At 40.4% G+C, this 20,816-nt stretch overlaps 1 protein-coding gene across 1 annotated transcript in view; it reads right to left on the bottom strand.

Moving 5' to 3' along the window:
- ECPAS (Ecm29 proteasome adaptor and scaffold) overlaps positions 1-20,816 on the bottom strand; it is a 144,277-nt gene that overhangs the window by 110,165 nt on the left and 13,296 nt on the right. Inside the window, exons 2-7 of the mRNA XM_073663999.1 lie at positions 7,808-7,938; positions 5,914-6,030; positions 3,840-3,958; positions 2,824-2,973; positions 2,555-2,723; positions 79-218 (exon numbers count right to left, since the gene is read on the bottom strand). Coding sequence (XP_073520100.1) covers positions 79-218; positions 2,555-2,723; positions 2,824-2,973; positions 3,840-3,958; positions 5,914-6,030; positions 7,808-7,938 — 826 coding nt within the window. The remainder of the gene's footprint in view (positions 1-78; positions 219-2,554; positions 2,724-2,823; positions 2,974-3,839; positions 3,959-5,913; positions 6,031-7,807; positions 7,939-20,816) is intronic.

The raw sequence follows: 20,816 nt of genomic DNA, 5'->3' as shown, positions 1-20,816 counted from the left end.
ATATCCAAGTGCAAGTTCATGGATGGAGACCCAGGAGGGAGGAGGTTCCGAGGAGACACTTTGCTGTTTGCATCTCACCTCTGCTTACTCTTCAGCTCCAGATCCGCAGCAGTGGCCACACTATGCCTGGTGTCACTGGAGGCGATGACTAGATGGATAACCGCTTCCAGCTCCGGCACCTGTTCTGCCTCTACAAACTTCACTATCCCAAGCTTGCACTGCAGGAACAGAACGGTAACTTACATCACCAGTAGCAGGATTAAAGCCAAACATATCAATCACCATTATTAGATCATCCATCCATTGCAACACCTGGAAATACACATGTGCCCACCCTTCTCTTTCCTTGATTTGTATTCTGTTATACCAATCAAAGTCATGATACCAACTGAATACAACACTGCACCATCCAGTAAAAAGAGTATACATTAACCCTTCAAGAACCAGGGAATTCTTCGCGTCTGCACTTTTGTTTTTTCCTCACTTTCTTTTAAGAGCCGTGACTTTTTAATTTCTCCGTGAGGGCCTGTTTTTTGTTGCAGGACAAGTTGTAGTTTTGAATTGCACCATTCATTTTGAAGACAAAGAAGAGGACAAGTCTAGCTCTACGAACAAGCAGTCTTCATTTATTTAAGGAGTGAGGACAAAACTCACTTTTTTGTAAAATAAAAGAGCTGGACTTGTTCTGTTCTTTGTCTTCACTTGCTGCTTCTGGTCAGAGACTAGGTCCGTGCTCCGAATTGCACCTGGATTCTACAATGGTGAGCTGGATTTTTCTAGTATTCAGTTTACCTTATATTGCACAGAAACACAGGAAAAAAATTCCAACTGTAATGAAATGGTTAAAAAAAAAATTCAATTCCATCATTGTTTTTTGGGTTTTGTATTTACGGCGTTCATTGTGTGGTAAAAAGTACCTGGAAACATGATTGTCCATATTAGTATGATTATGGTGATATCAAACATGCATCAATTTTTTTTTTTCTACTGAAGTGATGAAAAAAAAAATTCAGAACATTGCAAAAACATTTTTTTTCTTTGTATCACCATTTTCTGAGGCCTGAAACATTTTTGCTTTTCTGTTCATGGTGCTGAGTGAGGGCTTGTTTTTTCACAGTGAGATTATGTTTATATACTGGTTTTGTGAACATACAATACTTTGATTGCTTATTATTAATTTTTTTTCTTTTAGGGAGGCGAGGTGACCAAAAATCCCAAACAACTCTGGTGTTTTGATTTTTTTTTCTCTTTATGGCATTTATCGATCAGGTTAATTAACCCATATTTTAATAGATTGGACTTTTATGAATGCAGCATTACCAAACATGTTTATTTTTTTTCCTTTCTTTATTTTTAAAGGGGGAAAAGGTGTGTGACTTGAACCTTTATATACATATTTTTACAATGCTTTTTCTTTATTTTTTTTTAAATATTTTTTAGTCCATTTATGGGAATTACACCGGTGATAGTTTGATCGCTTATACTATAAAGAGGTTATTCAACTACAGTGAGTTTGGCAAAAAAAAAAATATATATTCTGGGATCACCCCTCTAAGGAAGGATATATACGAACACATACAAAAGCATTGGGACAAGATACTGTGATCCTCTCTGTAGTAAGATATGTTATTCATAGATTGGAATATCCATTCATGCATTTACATGTCATTGATGATAATAACATGTTGTAAGCATGGACATCTTAAAAAGGGTTGTCCGGTTCCGGTATTCTGATGAAAAGACTGCAGTCACTCTATATGACCTCTATGTCACTCTATATAACCGAACACTTCTAAATCCTTACAGCATGCACACCGTACGCTATCAGGATCCTCCGGTGTTGGCGGTGAGAGCGGGCGATCACATGACCGCAAGTGTGTGGTTTCCATACACGTGCCGACTAGAAATAATCGGCCTCGTCAATACAAGTGTATTGAGTGAGGCAGCGAACATCTAGTCTGCACATGACCGCATGCATGCAAATCACATACTTGTGGTCACGAGACTGCACATTCTCACCGGCAACACCAGAGAAATCCTGAGAGCGTGCAGTGCGCATACTGTAAGGATTCAAAAGTCACAGCGTGTCTGCAGACTTTCATTGGTAGACCGGACAACCTCTTTAATAAATATAAATAAAATTGGTGAATTCTGGATAGCCCCGAAATCAGAAAACAAATCTACGCCTGCTAAGAGCAGGTGTAGATTTGTGCCAAAATTTGCACCATTTTCTGGCTTAATAAATCTGTCTCAACGTTATTGTCCAAGCTTATTTCCGGTACTACTTTTAAACATTTGGCGAGCCCAATGTAAAAAAAAAAAGTTCAAGTTTCGTGCCAACTGGGAACTTTGGTAAGTTTTTGCCCAAGTTGCAACTATTTGAGGCTCAGGTTGCACAAAAAAGTGATGTATACTGATGAAAATATGCAGGCCTGAGTAAAGAAATTTAAGATCAAGTACCAGTATTATACCCAAATTGTGCCATATTGGTTCAGTCTGTGTACATGTACATGACACATTCCTAAACAATATGTGTAGAGGTAACTTGAAGTACCTGTTCTAGTTGCTCTGCTGTCCATGGATTGTCTCCCACAACTCGCTTTGCTGCATAAAAGCTTAAGCCAGGTGGAGGCTGAGGGATTCCCACGCCACCTGTCCCTCCTGATGAGGAGCCTTGACCTGATGGGGCACTCTGGCGATTCTGGGGTTCATTCAACACAAATCTAGGAAAATCAAGAATTTAGTAAAAAGAAGAATCAATTAGTCCAATGGGTAAAAGATAATCTTTATGTTTAAAACACAACAAATAGAGAAATATTTTACCCGTAAGGCATCAGGAGAACATCCAACATAAAATCCAAGAGCAGCTGAACAGTCTTTGGTTTTTCTGCAAGGTTAAATATTGTTGTGGACTTGGACGATTCACTTGTGTACTTCATATGATAGAGGGCTGGTATCAGGAGATGTATTAAACTGGAAAGCATTTCAAAGAAATTCTAATATGTAATGTATTGTCAACATAATAATCTATACTTTAATGTAAAACTGGTAACAGTATGCCGGCTAACAGGGTTTGCTCACTACTAGATAACCTCTTAAATGCTAATAGGCTTGTCCAGTACTTTATATTGATGGCCTACTCTTAGGATAGTTCATCAATAACAGATTGGTGGAAGTGCAATACCTGGCAACCCTGCCGAACAGTTGTTCCTGGTTACAGCGATGGCCGGATATGCTACGTTGTGGAGCGGAATTACATAGCTCGGTCAACTGTGTACTGCAGATCCATTGCCTATTCATTTGGATATTGGCAGATCTCCGGTACCCAGCAGCAACCACTACAAAGTTGATGTGGATGTGTAGTTACTGAGAACATCTGGCAGGCGGTGGCACCGAGAACAGCTGATTGGTGGGTGTTGCACCCCACCAATCTGATATTGATTACATATACTAAGGATCAGTATGAACTCCTATAAACATCTGGAAATCTGCTGTGCAAACTTTTCATTTTATAAAAAATAAGATTTGATAATACAATATTAAATTATAATCAACAACAAACTAATAGTATTTAATAGGGTAAATTCACCTTTGAGGATCCTCTAATATTATACCGAGTCGTCAAATAATTGCAGGCTCCTGTAAATGGCTAAAATATGCAAAACTTTACCCTGTAAATGGCGGCCTTAAGACTGGAGACTACATAATGTCTTGTAGTTTGCTGATGAACAGAGAGGTTCTCTAATATTCTGATAATAAGAATTTATTACTGAGCTTCTGATTCTGTAACGTTACACAAGATGATAGAAGTAGACAAGCAGGACTTAAACCTAACTTACCTGTCTTGCTGAGGTTGAGGTTTGCCCTCCATAGCAGTTAGGAGACTTGGTGCTAGTTCACACTGCTTCTCCATCGGCAGACGAGGGTATCCCATTTTTATGTAGATTATTGTAAAGTTCTAAAAGAAAATATGTGCAAACAAATCTTTGTTAGCCTGTAAATCTACAATATAATATGCCTTTCACGAGACTCAATGCATCATTTGTTCAATTCTATTTAGAAATGATAAACCTACTAAATTTTTAGAAAAGAAAAAAAAGTTGTCACTGCTCTTTCCACATTTCATTAAAAGAATTGCCCAATGAGAACTATGTAGTGTTCCAACCAGATATCCCAAAATGATTACGGATGACCCAGTCAACTTAGAATAAGTGTAAGCGTAGCTCCTGTGTGACGTCATAAGTATTTTACGGTAGGATAACGCTGATGCCAAATTGATATAGCATTTCTTACACTTTCCTGCAGCCATATTATGAGTCATAGTGATGATCGAGTAGGTTTCATTAACTGTTCGACTGACTCTTCGACAGTCAATCTCTAAATGTGTCACAGCCGTCTAACAGCCGTGACACTTTCAGCCGTGGCGACAATAAAAGGAATGCCGAGCACGCCAAAATACTCGGCAAGCACCCGAGAGTGCTCGCCGAAAGGGTTAATGAAACATACTCGCTCATCACTAGTCATAACTTTTACTTTTCTGTCGACAGAGCTGTATGATACCTTGAGTTTGGGAGCGGAGTTGTAATTTTTCATTGATGCCATTGTGCGGTTCATTATTTTTTTGATTGCTTTGTATTCCATTTTTTTGGAACAACATCTGACGCTTTTTTGCTTTTAAAGCGTTCACAGTACGAGTTAAATAATGTGATATTTTTATGGGTGGAGTCGGTACAAGTGGTTATCAATTGTGTGCGTTTTTTCACCCTAAACAAATGGGTAAGAAGAATAAGGTCTCTTTTTTTTTTACTTCTGTATTGTAGTTTATTATGCCTTTCAACACAGCACTCACAAGGAAAGTAAAGTACAGTGTGGGATCAATTATAGCATATAAGAGGGCAGGAAAAAGTCTATCTTAGTTATTGCAATTTGGAGTGAAACAGATGGAATGAAAGGGAAAGAATACTCAGACTGCAGAGGGTGTAAGGATTTATTCACATGTAGTAGATTTATTGCAAAAACCTTTCATTCATCTTAATGGGGTTAGCAGAGATTCATGTGTATGAAGAATAATGTTGGGAAGCACCTCAATCATTGAATTCAGGTTCTTAAATCAGTTCCACTGCCACTGGTATTTCCATCCAGCCCGTAGCCCTGCAGTCTGCCTTTATTAACATTTAGAATAGAATGGGTAGTTCTAAAGCGCTCTCTGAATTTGAGAGTTGTCTTGTAATAGGATGTCACCGTTGTAACAAGTCCGTTCAAGAAATTTCTTCCCTCCTAAATATTCCATGATCAACTATAAGTGGCTTTGTTGAAAAGTGGAATCGTTTAGAAAATGCAGCAACTCAACCATGAATTGCAGACCACGTAAAGTTAGGCTAGATTCACACAGACCACAAAGCACGGACTGGCCGAGGGGCTCCTGACCTTAACTTGACAGCCTTATATATGTCCTCAGCCAATCAGTACCGATTTGGGATGAATTAGAACAACAATGAGCCAGGCCCTCTTGTCCAAAATTAGTGCCTGACCTCACAAAGGCTCTACTGGATGAAGCGGTAAAACTTTCAACAGATACACTTCAAAATCTTGTACAAAGCCTTCCAGAAAAGAGGAAGGCAAAATGGGGACCAACTCCATATTACATTTTCATAGATTTAGAATAGGATGTCTTAAAAGCTCCTGTAGCCATAATCTATATTGTAGTTGTCCCAATCTGTTTTGTCTGCTTGCAGATTTGTGGTTTATGTACAATGGTAATAAATGCAATTACGGTACTTTGCAGATGATGAAAAAATTGTCAAAATGTTCTTTGCCCTACTATCGCCCCAAAAAACTAAATGGAGTGACATAATTTGGTTATAACCATACAATCCCTTTAATTCTCACAACAAACCCTCTGTATATACCCACCGTAACAAAAGAGACAGCAGCTGGGTCTTGGTACTGGACTAAAAGGGTCTCCACAGGCAACTGTATTTTTGACCGACTCTTTATCCTTTTATTTAAATGAACAAGTAACTCCATAACCTAGGAGAATGAAGAAATAGAAGGTTGGCTTTCTTATTGCAAGTATAATGCATTTAAAGGAGTTGTCTGGATTTTAACATTGATGGCCTATCCTTAGGCTAGGATCAGTTGCCCCGGTCTCAGCAGGTCAGCTCCGTGGACAGAATGGTGGCCGCAGCCAGGTATTGCAAGTCCACCCCCTATTGATTTGTGTTGGGGCGGATGTACAGTACCTGGCGGCTGCCACTGTACAGTCGACAGAGCTGTGCTGTGCAGCTCCATAACTGAGCAGTGCCGGCCACTACCAACACCGGGTGTCACACATGTTAAATTCCCGGACAACCCCTTTAATTTACAAATACAAAAGAAATGTCATACCTGCAATATACATTCAAGGCTTCCTGTAATGGAAGGAAAATAAGAGTGCAGCTCTTTTCCCATGTAGTGCCTGACACAACAGCATAGACCACAACACAATCTCATCTAATGATTTATTGTGATTGATTAGTCTTTATTCCACTAAATTTGAAGCTTGTTTTCCAAAATAGTATTTAAAGGGATTTTCAACTTTGTCGATATTTTAACAAAAGTGTTAGTAAGTGCTACACAATTATGTGCCCAATACATAAACTTAAGGCTGTGTGCCCACGATGCGTTTTTTAAGCGTTTCCGCAGCGGCAAAAATGCTGCAGAAGCGCTTAAAAAACGCATGGTAGAAGGCCTGCCATGTTCCCCAATGATAATCCGCATGTGCTGTGCACATGCTGCGGAAATTTCCGCTGCGGATTATCATTGTGGAAAAAAAAGCAGCACTACCAATTATTTTGCGGAAGTGCTGCGTCTTCGCTGCCATTGACTTGCATTAGACCGCATGGATTACGCATCACTGCATATGTAGATGCGCATTCCATGCGTTCCAATGTGCGGATGGTACCCAGGTCTAGAGGAGAGGACTCTCCTCCGAACCCGGGTACCATAGAAACTGTAAAAAAAAGAATAAAAAAAAAAAAAAATATGATATTTACCTTCTGACGGCTCCCGCTGCGCTCATCCTCTCATGCCAGCAAATCGCGATGGACTAACGGACCTGCGCTGACGTCATGGTCATGTGACGGGTAACACGACGCTGACGTTTACAGGTCCTTCAGTGCAGTGTACCGCGATCTGCCGGCAGTCAGCACCGAACGAAGCAAGACTGCGGGGGCCATCAGAAGGCAAGTATAGATTTATTTTTTATTTTTTTACATTCTTTAGGGTCACACTATATAAATCCATGCAGTTTGCATGTAAGGGCCTGTGCACATGTTGCAGATTTGTCACAAAGCCTGAAAGGTTTCCTGATGCCAGCAAAGTGAATGAGAATCTTAGTCTCATGCCCACGTTGCGTATTTTTGACTTGCAGATTTGGTGCAGATTTAAATCAACAGCATGTCAATTCTTTCAGCAGTTTGCTGCAGATTTCACCCCATAGTAATGAGAGAAAAATCTGAACCAAAAATGCTTGTAAAAAAAGGCAACAAAAAAAGCTGAAAAACGTGCCTATTTTACAAAGCGTTTTTCTGCCAAGAGATGCAGAAATAGTGAAGAAATTTCTACACCCAATACTTAACGTGTGCACATAGCCTAATACTTATATATTGGTAAGTGCCAAATTATCATGTCCCCAACACATCTGTTAACATAAAAATAATTTGTACATACCCTTGAAATTGAAGCAGTTTAACCACGTGAACCGGATATTAGAACTCCATACGAAACTAGTATGCCAAGAACAACCCGTCATATACAAAACATTTACCTTCTTGCGTACTCCTTCCTGAGCACTGGAGAGTTTGAGAAGAACGGGAGGCAAGAATTTGGAAATGATACTCTGTAGTTGCTCATCTGTCTCTGCATGGCCAAGCCGTAAAAAGACACGTTCAAGCTGATCTGTAAAAAATAAAAAACATAATAAAATCTCCATTTAAGAAAAGAACTTCCATCAGATTGATGCTCTTATTTTCCCAAGACAGGTTGGCAAACAGAAGAAGTCATCTGATCGGTTGCTGACTTTGCAGCACTAGCTTTTATATATGAGCCCTCCGGAGTTTCAGCATGATACAAGGTACTGAACTGTAGAAATAAACATTCGCATATTGGCAGTCAATGCGTACACAGGTCATATGTGACAAATCTTACTGAAGCTAACTTCAGCCCAAGCAACGCTATATGCTTATCAGTAAAAAATTATTTTTTAAAGGGAAACTGTCAGGTCCCCTGACTGACTTCAACCGCTAAAATAGTGGCATGCATGCATGGGGATTTCTGTATTTTATGTAGATACTAACACCACAATGTATGAAGAATAAAGTTAAAGGAATGGTCCGAAAGCAAAAGTGACTCTTATACTAAATGTCTATTTAATAATCACCTTTCTAATATAATTAAATTAAAAATTCATTACCATACCCCCTCTACTCTAACTTCCTGTCTGTCTGCTGTTTTTTCTTTAACATCAGATGATGATTCGTTTGAGAATCTCCAGTGCATACTGGAATACTGAAACAGGATGTCATCAGGGGGCCAGAGCTGCAGTCACTGCTACAGCTGCTGTCCCCAGCCTGAAACAAAGTGTCATCAGTGATGTCAATTTCAGGGGCTGGGCTAGCAACACTCTACTGAGCATCCGCACGTTGTCAATTGACATTGCACTCATACTTTGGCTGTAAAGAAAACTGACAAGCTGGCAAGAAAGCACACTGTCAGTGTGCACTAAAAAAGGAGAGAACATGGCAAGCAGGGTGAACAAAGACCAGCTCCACCCCCGAAACAAACACTACACCTCCCTGAAACGTGAGGTCACCAGTGACTTCTGTTCTCCCTGCTTACCGCATTCTCTCCTTACAGTGTGCACTATTGCTGGTTTGCTGCAAAGTAATGAAGGGCACCACCTGATAAAGGGAATGTGTCACCAGGTTTGACTGATATGAAATATGGCCAACACGTTTCAGCCCTCATATACAGCATTCTATAATGCTGTACATAAACCCCCAATCCGACCTGCAAGAGAAGAAATAGAGCTTTTATTATACTCACCTCTAGGGCGGTCCAGTCCAAGGGGTGTCGCTCGTATTGGTCAACGGGCAGAGAAGGACACCTGCGCAGGAGCGCGATGCCCGGGAACGCGGTGGGGATGATGTAGGGACTCGTCATCCACACAAACCAAGGAGGCCGGCATTGCAAGAAGAAGGGAGGCGCAGGACCAAGACGACCACACCCCTCGGACCGGACCACCCCCAGGTGAGTATAATAAAAGCTCTTTTATACTGCATTATAGAATGGTGTATATGAGGGTGAAAGGTGGTGGCCGTATTTCATATAGGTCAAATCTAGAGACAGGTTCCCTTTAAGGAATAAAGGACATACCAAGGAAAGAAGTAGGCAAATGCTAAGCAATCACCATATGAAAAATCGTTATTATAAATAGGAAAAAGTAAACACTGAATATTAAAAACATTTAAAAAGACTGAGTTAACAAATAAGGTGTGTCCATAATAAGACTATTGCTGGTTTGTCACTTCTCATTAGAGCTAGCGAGGGAGCGCACTGTGACTGCAGCCCCGGCTCCATGTTGACGTGACATGAGTATTTTAGCATGCACTAAGGATTCTCAAACAACATTTCATCAGAAGTTTTTAAAAACAATCCCACAGACTGGAAATTAGAGTAGAGAGGGCACGGTAGGGAATTTTTAATTGAAGTATATTAGAAAAAATGATTCGATTACCAAATTATATATTCAATTTGGTTTTATTGAATGTAAGATTTTTACAAATATAAGAACTAGTAATAATAAAGATCTGGTCACACAGAAGCAGAATAAAGTAGCAAATGCCATGAAGAGGAAAAAAAAGAAAAACATAAGTAGCATTCTCAAATTCTAATGTTATTGCTAATTAATATAACAGCTGACAGAATTATTTCACTATTAGTAGTACCGTAATTTATATAAACCTTAGAACAGTTATCAGTGAAAAGAGGGGAAGGGAAGGAGAAAGAAAATAAAAGGGGGGTGGGGTGGAAGGACATGTAAGAGGGGATACTCCTTTAAGCAGTTAGAAACTCATGCAGAGCTTACTTAACCCCTTTACCACCGAGGGTGGTTTGCACGCTAATGACTAGGCCAATTATTACAATTGTGACCACAGTCACTTTATGTGGTAATAACTCTGGAAAGCTTCAACAGATCCCACTGATTCTGAGACTGTTTTTTCGTGACATATTGTACTTCATGATAGTGGTAAAATTTCTTCAATATGACTTGCGCTTATTTGTGAAGAAAAATCGGAAATTTGGTGAAAATTTTGCAAATTTGAAACTTTGAATTTTCATGCCCTTAAATCAGAGGAATAAGTCACACTAAATAGTTAATAACATTTCCCACATGTCTGCACAATTTTGGAATCAACATTTTTTTTTTTGTTAGGAAGTTATAAAGGGTTAAAAATTGCCCAGCGATTTCTCATTTTTCCAACAAAATTTACAAAAACTTTTTTTTTTTTTTTTTTTTTTTTTTTTTTTTAGGGACCACATCACATTTGACGTGACTTTGAGGTGCCTTTATGACAGAAAATACCCAAAAGTGACACCATTCTAAAAACTGCACCCCTCAAGGTGCTCAAAACCACATTCGAGAAGTTTATTAACCCTTCAGGTGCTTCACAGGAACTTTTATGAATGTGGAAAAAAAAAATAACATTTGTTTCTCACAAAAATGTTACTTTAGACCCCAATTTTTTAATTTTTGCAAGATTAACAGGAAAAAAATGGACCTCAAAATTTGTTGTGCCATTTTTCCTGAGCACGCCAATACCCCATATATGGGGGAAAACCACTGTTTGGGCGCACGGCAGGGCACGGAAGGGGAGAAGCGCCATTTGACTTTTGAATGTAAAATTTGCTTGAATAATTAGCGGACGCCATGTTGCGTTTGGAGAGCCCCTGATGTGCCTAAACAGTGGAAACCCCCCACAAGTGACACCATTTTGGAAACTAGACCCCTCATGGACCTTATCTAGATGTGTGGTGAGCACCTTGAACCCCCAGGTGCTTCACAGAAGTTTATAACATGGAGCCATGAAAATAAAACAATCTAACTTTTTCCACAAAAATGATTTTTAGCCCCAAATTTTTTAGGGAAAGAGGAGAAAATGGACGCCAAAAACTGTTGTGCCATTTCTCCTGAGTATGCCGATACCCTGTATGTGGGGAAAATACACTGTTTGGGCACACGGCAGGGTTCAGAAAGGAAGGAGCACTGTGTGACTTTTTGAACACAAAATTGGCTGGAATCGAGAGCAGATGTTATGTCGCGTTTGGAGAACCCCCGATGCACCTAAATAGTGGAAACCCCCCACAAATGACCTCATTTTGGAAACTAGACCCCTCAAGGATTTTATCAAGGGGTATAGTGAACATTTTGAACTCAGAGGTACGACACAGAATTTGATAACATTAGGTCATCATATTGAATAAGTTGTCAATAGTCTTGAGCGCAAGTGCACGCTACTTGAGTTTGCATCGGGTACTCAAGTATGCACCATGTATCGCGGGTGCTCAAGTGACATGCTCGAGTTTCCGCCCCGTATGTTTCACGGATTTAAGACACCCAAAAAAAACATGCGGGGATCGCTCGTCCATGGTGAGGTTTTTTTGGCCGCAAAGCATATGGGGCGGAGACTCGAGCAGTACCCGATGCAAACTCAAGTAGAGAGCACTTGCACTCAACATTAGTCGCCATATCGTCATCATTTTTTTTTCTTTACTTTTGAAAAAATCCAAGCCCTAGCACAACCCCAGCCCAACCCTAACCCCAGCCCAACCCTAACCCCAGCACAACCCTAACCCCAGCAGGGGTGCAGAGAACAGCGACCAAGGTTATTAGAGGACTGGGGGGTCTGCAATACCAAGACAGGTTATTACACTTGGGGTTATTTAGTTTGGAAAAACAAAGGCTTAGGGGTGATATTATTACTATGTACAAGTATATGAGGGGACAGTACAAAGACCTGTCTACTGATCTTTTTACTCTGAGGCCTGAGACGGGGACAAGGGGGCATCTTCTACGTCTGGAGGAATGAAGGTTTAATCATAATCACAGATGGGGATTCTTTACTGTAAGAGCAGTGAGACTATGGAACTCTCTGCTGCATGATGTTGTAATGAGTGATTCCCTACTAAAATTTAAGAAGAGCATGGATGCCTTTCTTGAAAAGTATAATATTACAGGTTATATATACTAGATTCCTTGATAGGGCGTTGATCCAGGGAACTAGTCTGATTGTTGTATTGAGTCGGGAAGGAATTTTTTTCCCCAATGTGGAGCTTAGTGTTTGCCACATGGGGTTTTTTGCCTTCCTATGGATCAACATGTTAGGCTATGGGTTGAACTAGATGGACTTAGTCTTCCTTCACCCTTAAAAACTATGTTACTATGTTACAACCCTAACCCTAGAGTTTATTTTTTACGCCGTTCCTCGTGCGGTATAAGTGATTAGACGACTTTATTCTTCGGGTCGGTGCGACTACAGTGATGCCAGGTTCATATCGGGTTTTTATCAGTGACAGTTGTCACACACTAAAAGACGCTTTTTTTTGCAAAGACTAGTTTTTGCATAGTCATATTTTGAGAGCTATAATTTTTCCATATTTCGTCCGACAGTCATGGGACGGCTTGTTTTTTGCGGGAAAGTTGACGTTTTTATTGGTATCATTTTAAGGCACGTGACATATTTTTATCACTTTCTATTCGGATTTTTGGGAGGCAGAATAAAAAAAAAAACAATTCAGGAATTTTTTTTTTGGGGGGGGGGGTATGCCATTCCGCGTGTGGTAAAATTGATAAGGTAGCTTTATTCTTTGGGTCAGTACGTTTACAGCGGTACCACATTTATGTCGTTTTTTTTTTGTTTTGCCACTTTTACACAATAAAAACTATTTTTTTTATTTGGCGCTTTATTCTGAGAGCTATAACTTTTATTTTTCGACTGATGGAGCTGTATGGTGGCTTGTTTTTTGTGGGACAAGATGACATTTTCAGCAGTGACATTTTTATTTACGTTCATCTTTTTGATTGCATTTTACTCCATTTTTCGTTTGGCGGTATGATGATAAAGCATCGTTTTTTGCTTCATTATTTTTTTTTTACCGTGTTCACTAAAGGGGTTAACTAGTGTGACAGGTTTACAGGTAAGGTCGTTTTGGAAGCGACGATACTAAATATGTGTACTTTTATTGGTTTGTTTGGGTTTTTTTCATAATATTTATTTATGGGTACAGTATATTTTTAGGATTATTTTTTCATTTTTACAAAAATTTTTTTTCACTTTCTGACACTTCTTTTTACTTTTACACATTGTCCCACTATGGGACTTTCACTTTTTTAACCCAGATCGCTTGCATAGCATAGAAATGCTGCAGCAGCATTTCTATGCTATGCAGGCTGCAGCCCTGCACACACAAGTTAGTTAGACTGTGCAGTGAGCACAATCTAGCCAACCTGCTGAAGCCTGGTGACCCGGATGTCGTCATGAAGACATCAGGTCACAATGACAAGCACCGGGACCCGGCACAGAGAACGCGGGACGCCGGAGAAGAGGCAAGCAAGCAGCGCTTACCTCCCCTTGTTCCTGGAATGATGCGTTCAACTTCGATTGCAGCATTTCGGGGGATAATATACTGGGAGTGGTGCAGGACCGCTCCTGACACATAGCACTGGGTGTCAGCTGTGACAATCAGCTGACATCCGGCGCCGATTGCCCCGCACCACTTGTGTGCAGGCACGATCTCATGATGCGCAATAGTACGCATCTGGTCCATTAGGCCCAGGTCAGTAAGACGTACTATTACGGATCACGTCAGAAAGGGGTTAAAGAGTAAGCATTGTTTTAATTTTTCTTTATAAAACTATAGCACACATGAAAATAAGCAACTTTGTAATATATCTTATCAGGGAAATTACTTCTTTCTCGGACAGGACTGATCGGTCATTTTGAAAATTCTCAATTCTGAGGCAAAATCTGTATTCAGTGAAGACAGACTTTCCTATTACTGAGATAGGAGATGGCAGCTGCTACATAAGATTCTATGTAGATATAAAGGAGAGGAGGAGGAGATCTAGCTTCTATCTACATAGAATTGTATAAGTAGCAGCTGCCATCTCCTATCTAAGTAATGGGAAAGTCTGTCTAAACTCAATACAGATTTGACCCCAGAATGAAGAATTTTGAAAAGGAATCATTGGTCCTGCAGGAGGGGTTTAATCTTACTACATCCCAACCAAATGTGAAGCATAGTGCCCTTTTCCTGCTTACAACGCTAGCATGTGTCAGGGGAATAGGTGAAAATGGCGTGTAGCTTGGATGGGTAATAGTACCATCTTGCTAGAATTTTGTAATTCTCCTGGTAAATAGCAGAGAGTTTGTGTGTGAATAAAAATGCTTTCTGCCAATCAGATAGAGGAATGGCCATGCCCAATTCCCATTCCCAAGCCCATTGACAACCTAACTTGCCAATGTTTCCAAGGCTGTGGAGTCGGTAAGGCTAAGTGCCCACCATGCAGAAATGCTCCCGATTTTTTCCTGAACGTTTCTGCATCTCCCTGGCAGAAAAAACGCATGCGGATTTTACATGCGTTTTTCCTGCCAGGGACAAGCGTAAGTGAAGCGTTTTGATCATGCGATTTCACATGTGGGTTGACAAGCGCTTTCCAAGCGATTTTAGCATCACTAGGAAAGTGCTTGACAGCTTGGTCACACTATATAAATCCATGCAACCGGCATGGATTTATATAGTGTGAGCATAAAAGAATGGTAAAAAATAAAAAGTAAATATTATACTTACCTTCTGACGGCCCCTGGTCTCCTTATCCGATGCGTCCGGTCTTCCCGGTGTCTCGCGGTTGTGTAAAAAAACCTGCCATGACGTCATTTAGTCACATGACGAGTCACGCAACCGCCGACGTCAGCAGGTCCTTTTAGACCATCGCGAGCTGCCAGGAAGCCAGGACGGATCACTAAGGAGACCGAGGGCCATCAGAAGGTAAATATAATGTATATTTTTTATTTTAATTCTTTTTTTTTTAAATTCTTTCTTTTTTACAGGTACTATGGTACCCGGGTCTGGAGGAGAGTCTCCTCTTCTCCAGACCCGGTTACCATCCGCACATTGAATCGCTTAATATAAGCATGTGCACATGTAGTCATGCGGATATTAAGCGATTCAATTCAAGTCAATGGCGGCGAAAATGTCGCGATTACGCAAAATAATTGGTAGTGCTGTGTTTTTTTCCGCAATGATAATCCGCAGCGGAAATTTCCGCAGCATGTGCACAGCTCATGCGGTTTATCATTGGGGAACATGGCAGACCTTCTACCATGTGTTTAAGCGTTTCGCCAGCGGAACTGCCGCTGCGGAAACTCTTAAAAAACGCATCGTGGGCACACAGCCTAAGCCAAACCACTTACTCAGACTCCTCAATTTCCCGGATTCCGACTCCACAGCAATGCCTCACTACTGAGCATGTACATAAAGTGCAGCACATATTCATCTCAACTAAAAGCCTAGATCCTTAGATCAGGAACAGAACAGACATTTATAGAACATTTCATAACATTCCCCAAATTCTAATGAAAACATTTACAGCACATCCTGAATTGTACTACCCAGTTTATTATATATTTTAGGAATCAGAGTAGGTCCATTTTATACTGACTCCACCAAAATGGACTCTGACTCCGAAGCCCTGCATGTTTTCTCCACTAATCAGAAAATTATACAGCTGAGAGACTGTATAACCAGGCGGAGACTACCGTTAAAATTAATTTTCAAAAGAAATAGGTGTGGACTGAAAGGAGCACTCCATTTACATTACTAAATTAAATAGACATTTTGTATGAAATTCACCTTAGGTTTCGGACCACCCCTTTAAATCCTGCAACGTTGAATATACAAATAAGTCAGGACTAGTCTGGAGAGGCATATTTTTCCCCAGACTAGCCCTACCTCTGATCTTCTAATCACATCTGCCTGGGCAGTATTGACACGCTGTATAGAGGTCATACCATAATTAGTAGCCCAGGGAGGTGTGATGAGAAGATCCAAGGCAGGTCTAGTCAAGGGAAAGAGACCCTCCGTTGAACTAATCCTGACTGTTTTGAATATGCAACACTTAAGGCTTAAACAACACTCTTCAAACACTGCAGTGTTAGTATGTGCATAAAACACATGATCAGAGTACAGAAATTCCCAAGCATACTGTTATACAGTGGCTTGTCAAAGTATTCACCCCCTCCACCCCTTGGCTTTTTACCTATTTTGTTACATTACAACCTGTGTTTAAATATTTTGGTATTCGCTTTGTGTGTCTAAGTTGGTGAAGTGAGAAAAAATCTAGGCATAAATTAAATTTGAGATCAAATAACTAAAAATTGGCACGTGCATATGTATTCACCCCTTTTGCTATGAATCGCCTAAAAATGTCCGAAGAAAGGAATTACCTTCATAAGTCATCCTGAGTGAAAAGAAGTCCATCTGGTGTGCAATCCAAGTGTCACCTGGTCTGTCAGTATATACACACCTTTTCTGAAAGGCCACAGAGGCTGCAACACCATTAAGCAAGAAGCACCACTAACCAAAAAACACCATATAGACTAAGGAGATCATCATACAAGTCAGGGACAAAGTTGATAAAAAGTACAAGTCAGGGTTGGGTCATAAAAAAAATATACCAATCTTTGATGCTCCCCCGGAGCACCATCAGATCCATCATCATCAAATGGAAAGAACATGGTACCACAACAACCCTACCAAGAGAGGGCCCCCACCAAAACTATCAGCGCAGGCAATGAGGGCATTAATCAGAGAAGCAGCATAGAGACCAAAGGTAACCCTGAAGGAACTGCAGATTTCCCAGAGACTGGAGTATCTGTCCATATGACCACAATAAGCCGTACACTCCATAGAGGTGGCCTTTATGGAAGAGTGGGCACAAAAAAACCTTTACTAACACACAAAAATTTTCAGGCTCGTTTTGAGTTTGCCAAAAGACATGTGGGAGACTTCCCAAATGTAATGAGGAAGGTGATGTGGTCAGATGAGACCAAAATGTAACTTTCTGGCCACCAAGGTAAACGCTATGTCTGGCTCCAAACCAACACAGCTCATCACCCCAAGAACACCATCCCCACAGTGAAACATGGTGGTGGTAGCATAATTCTGTGGGGATATTTTTCGGCAGCAGGGACAGGGAAAATGGTCTGAGTCGAGGGAAAGATGGATGGTGCGAAATACAGGGATATTCTTGAGAAAAAGTTGCTTCAGTCGGTCAGAGATTTGACAGACTGAATGGGATGGAAGTTCATCTTCCAACAAGACAATGACCCAAAGCAAGCATACTGCTAAGGCACATATGCCAAACTCTAGCCCACAGGGTGATTACATTTGGCCCGCGAGGAAATACCCGATGAGTGATTACATTTGGCCAGCGAAGATGCTCCGGTCATGTGATCGGACTCCTGGACGGGAATTCGAGACTCGTGGCCGAATCATCAGTCGTGACGCACGCGGTGATGTACCCGCCCCCATCCTGTCATCGCCACTGTGCGCCAATGAATGGGGGCTTTTTCATCTTTTTCTTCTGGTTCACACCACCGCCGCTTACTTTTGGCTTATATGCCTTTCTACTCTTCACCAATGAATTCGGCTGTAACATATCTGTAAAGTTATCCCCATTCACAATTGAAATCTGAAGTAGAGAAGAGAAATCTGAGGCTCAGGTACCCAGGGTAAGTGTATGACAGGAACTGCCAGAAAAGCGGAGTGCTGCATTTTATCTGGCAGTCTCATTGCATTGAGGCTGGTCTGCTAGTTTCCCCTATCCTTTGGATAACTTTCTATGATGGTATTTCCTCCCTAGGGGGTTGTGCTGTGCCTCTCTCTGATCTGACATTGGTTGTTCAGGGGTACTGATGTGCCATATTTGGACATTTCTTAAGGTTTTTTGAATATATATTTTTAATTAGAATAGGACATGTTCACAATACATGCCAGCTTTGGCAGTTGCCTTCACAGCTGTCTTACCCAACATGCAGAAGAGGTCAGATCAGCGCTGAAGAAAGAGATGATCAATAATCCTTTTAACCCTATAATACAACTAATTACTGGCTATGAGGTATCTTGGATTATATTGCTAAGGAGAAAATAAGAAAATGTTAAATATTATGCATCACATTTCACAAGAATAGAGTGTACAAATTAACATTTACCAGCTATTCTCAGGATAGGTGATAAATATCTGATCTTTGAGACCCTCACAATCTCTTGACTGCAGTGAGGAGTATGAATGAAGAAGCGGCAGAGCAAGCAGCTCCATTCAAACTTATTAGGATGTACAGAACAACCAGACATTTTGCAAGGACAAAGAACTGTTGCTTTTTTGAGTCAACTAGCATCCAAGAAGAGATGCCAGGTATCTGGCTTGGACTAGTGTGTCTCAGAGTATATTCTATGTTAAAGCAAAACTTAAAGCGGGTATCTCACAAACAAAGTACACTTTAATCAATAGGTCTTGGAATAAAAATAAATTTTACAATTGGATGTGTAAAAAAAAAAAAAGTTCCTGTGCTGAGATGATCTTATACATGTGCCCCTGCTGTGTACTGTGTAATGGCTGTGTCTGACCGTGCAGGGATAACACAAAAGAGTGTACACTGTACATAGATTACAGCAGGGGATCACATCTGCTGGTGTCTGTAAGGAAAAACTGTTCACTGCCTGGTTAAAAACTTTTTTTTTTACATCACAGATATAATCAGCTGTGACCCCCTGCTGTAATGTCTGTATACTCTTTTACATCCTCCCCCTCCCCTGCCCAGGAGATGTGGTATGATCAGACCATGTCCCTGTACAGTCAGACACAGCCATTACACAGTACACAGCAGGGGCACACTTATAAGATTATCTCGGAAAACAACATTTTATTTTAAACACATCCAATTGTGGAACTTAATTTATTCTAAAATCCATGGATTAAAATGTACTTTGTTTGTGGGACAAGTCCTATAGAATCATAGATCATAGAATCATAGAATGGTAGAGTTGGAAGGGACCTCCTGGGTCATCTGGTCCAACCCCCTGCTCAAAGCAGGATTCACTAGATCATCTCAGACAGATGTCTGTCCAGCCTCTGTTTGAAGACGTCCATTGAAGGGGAACTCACCACCTCCTTTTAAGTTTGTTTCCATATGAAAAGGTTCATTGCTATATTTGATAAGGAAACATTTCCTCAACTGCAGACATTGTTTTAATAAATATCAATGTTGGCCCAACACTGATATTTGTTGGTGTCCAATTTTTTAATTTTGGCCCTCTGTGTATTTAAGTTTCACTTTTCTGTGCTTAAAGCAACACTCAACTGGTTTAAGGGGAAACGTGTAAATGTTTTGGAGTGGCTTAGTCAAAGCACAGACCTTAATCCAATTGAGAATCTGTGGACAGACTTGAAGATTGCTGTTCACCAGAGGAAACCATCAAACTTGAAGGAGTTGGAGCAGTTTTGAATGGAGGAATTTTCAACAATCCCAGTGGTAAGATGTAGAAAGCTCATAAAGACTTATCCAAAGCGACTTGCGGCTGTAATTGTCGCAAAAGGAGGCTCTACAAAGTACTGACTTTAGGGAGAGTGAATAGTTATGCACACTGAAGTATACAGTTATTTTTCCCTATTTGTTGCTTGCATCACAATGAAAACAAAACCAAATGTTCACAGTTGTATGAATGTTCTTTACATGAACTGATGCAAACCTCAAAAAAAAACATTGAAATTCCAAGTTGTGAGGTAGCAAAACCAGAAAAATGTCAAGGGGGTGAATACTTTCCCAAGTCACTGTATTAGAGGTTGGGTCAGTTAGAGGACCTGACTGGCGCACTTTAAAACCTTGTAGGACCAAAAGTCAATGTTACAACACGGGAATTATTTTGTATCCAATAGCTCTCTAAAGATAATTTGCCGGATGGCAATTTTCCATCAAATCACATTTCCAAGATATCATGCACAGACCTATACAGAGTCTCTTGGCTCTGTATTATAGAGTACTGCACATTTAGTGCACCTTGCATGGTGCACTGCATTATAAAGATTCAGGCCCTGATGGAGTTTTCTGGGATAAAACAGTTTGAAATGTCACAATATTATTGTGCAACTCTTAATTGCACAAATAATTCTGCAACATTGAGCGTTTTGACACCATGCCAGGCTAGCTAAGACAACCTTTCGTAAAGCCGGTGGACCTTAGTTGGGAAAGGGGCATGGCTGAGCTTGGCTGACAAATTAATCATAGGTTACGCAAAAAAAAAAAAGGGGTGTAAATCATGACGAAATTTATTCCAGTCCGTGGTAGGTGGTACACTCCAGTTAAAAGATGAGCATCTTGCTCCAGCGCACACTTCAAGATTGGCATAAAAACGTTAGTCTTGATTAATTGGGGCCATACTATCCTAAAAGCAATGTCTCTAAGGGTGAATACCTCCACAATACGATGTCCAAAAAAGAAATCCACCTTTTATTTTCTGTACTCCTAATATAGCATTGTGCATCAGGCGGGTCCAAGTAGAATAGCTATCAATGTAGCCAGTAGATAACACAAACATTAGACACCCAAGAAATGATCTTATATTAAACTCAGGCATCTATGCACTTAAAAAATTGTTACATTGTCTCATAGTGAAGAGGGACTTAAAGGGGTTTTCCCACGAACAAAATTTAATTTTAA

This window comes from Phyllobates terribilis, unplaced genomic scaffold (assembly GCF_046119375.1).
Source record: "Phyllobates terribilis strain yellow unplaced genomic scaffold, ASM4611937v1 Scaffold_1__5_contigs__length_1240528914, whole genome shotgun sequence".
Lineage (NCBI taxonomy): Eukaryota > Metazoa > Chordata > Amphibia > Anura > Dendrobatidae > Phyllobates > Phyllobates terribilis.
Note: the sequence above shows the minus strand (reverse complement) of the source record. Positions and strands in the feature narration are given on the sequence as shown.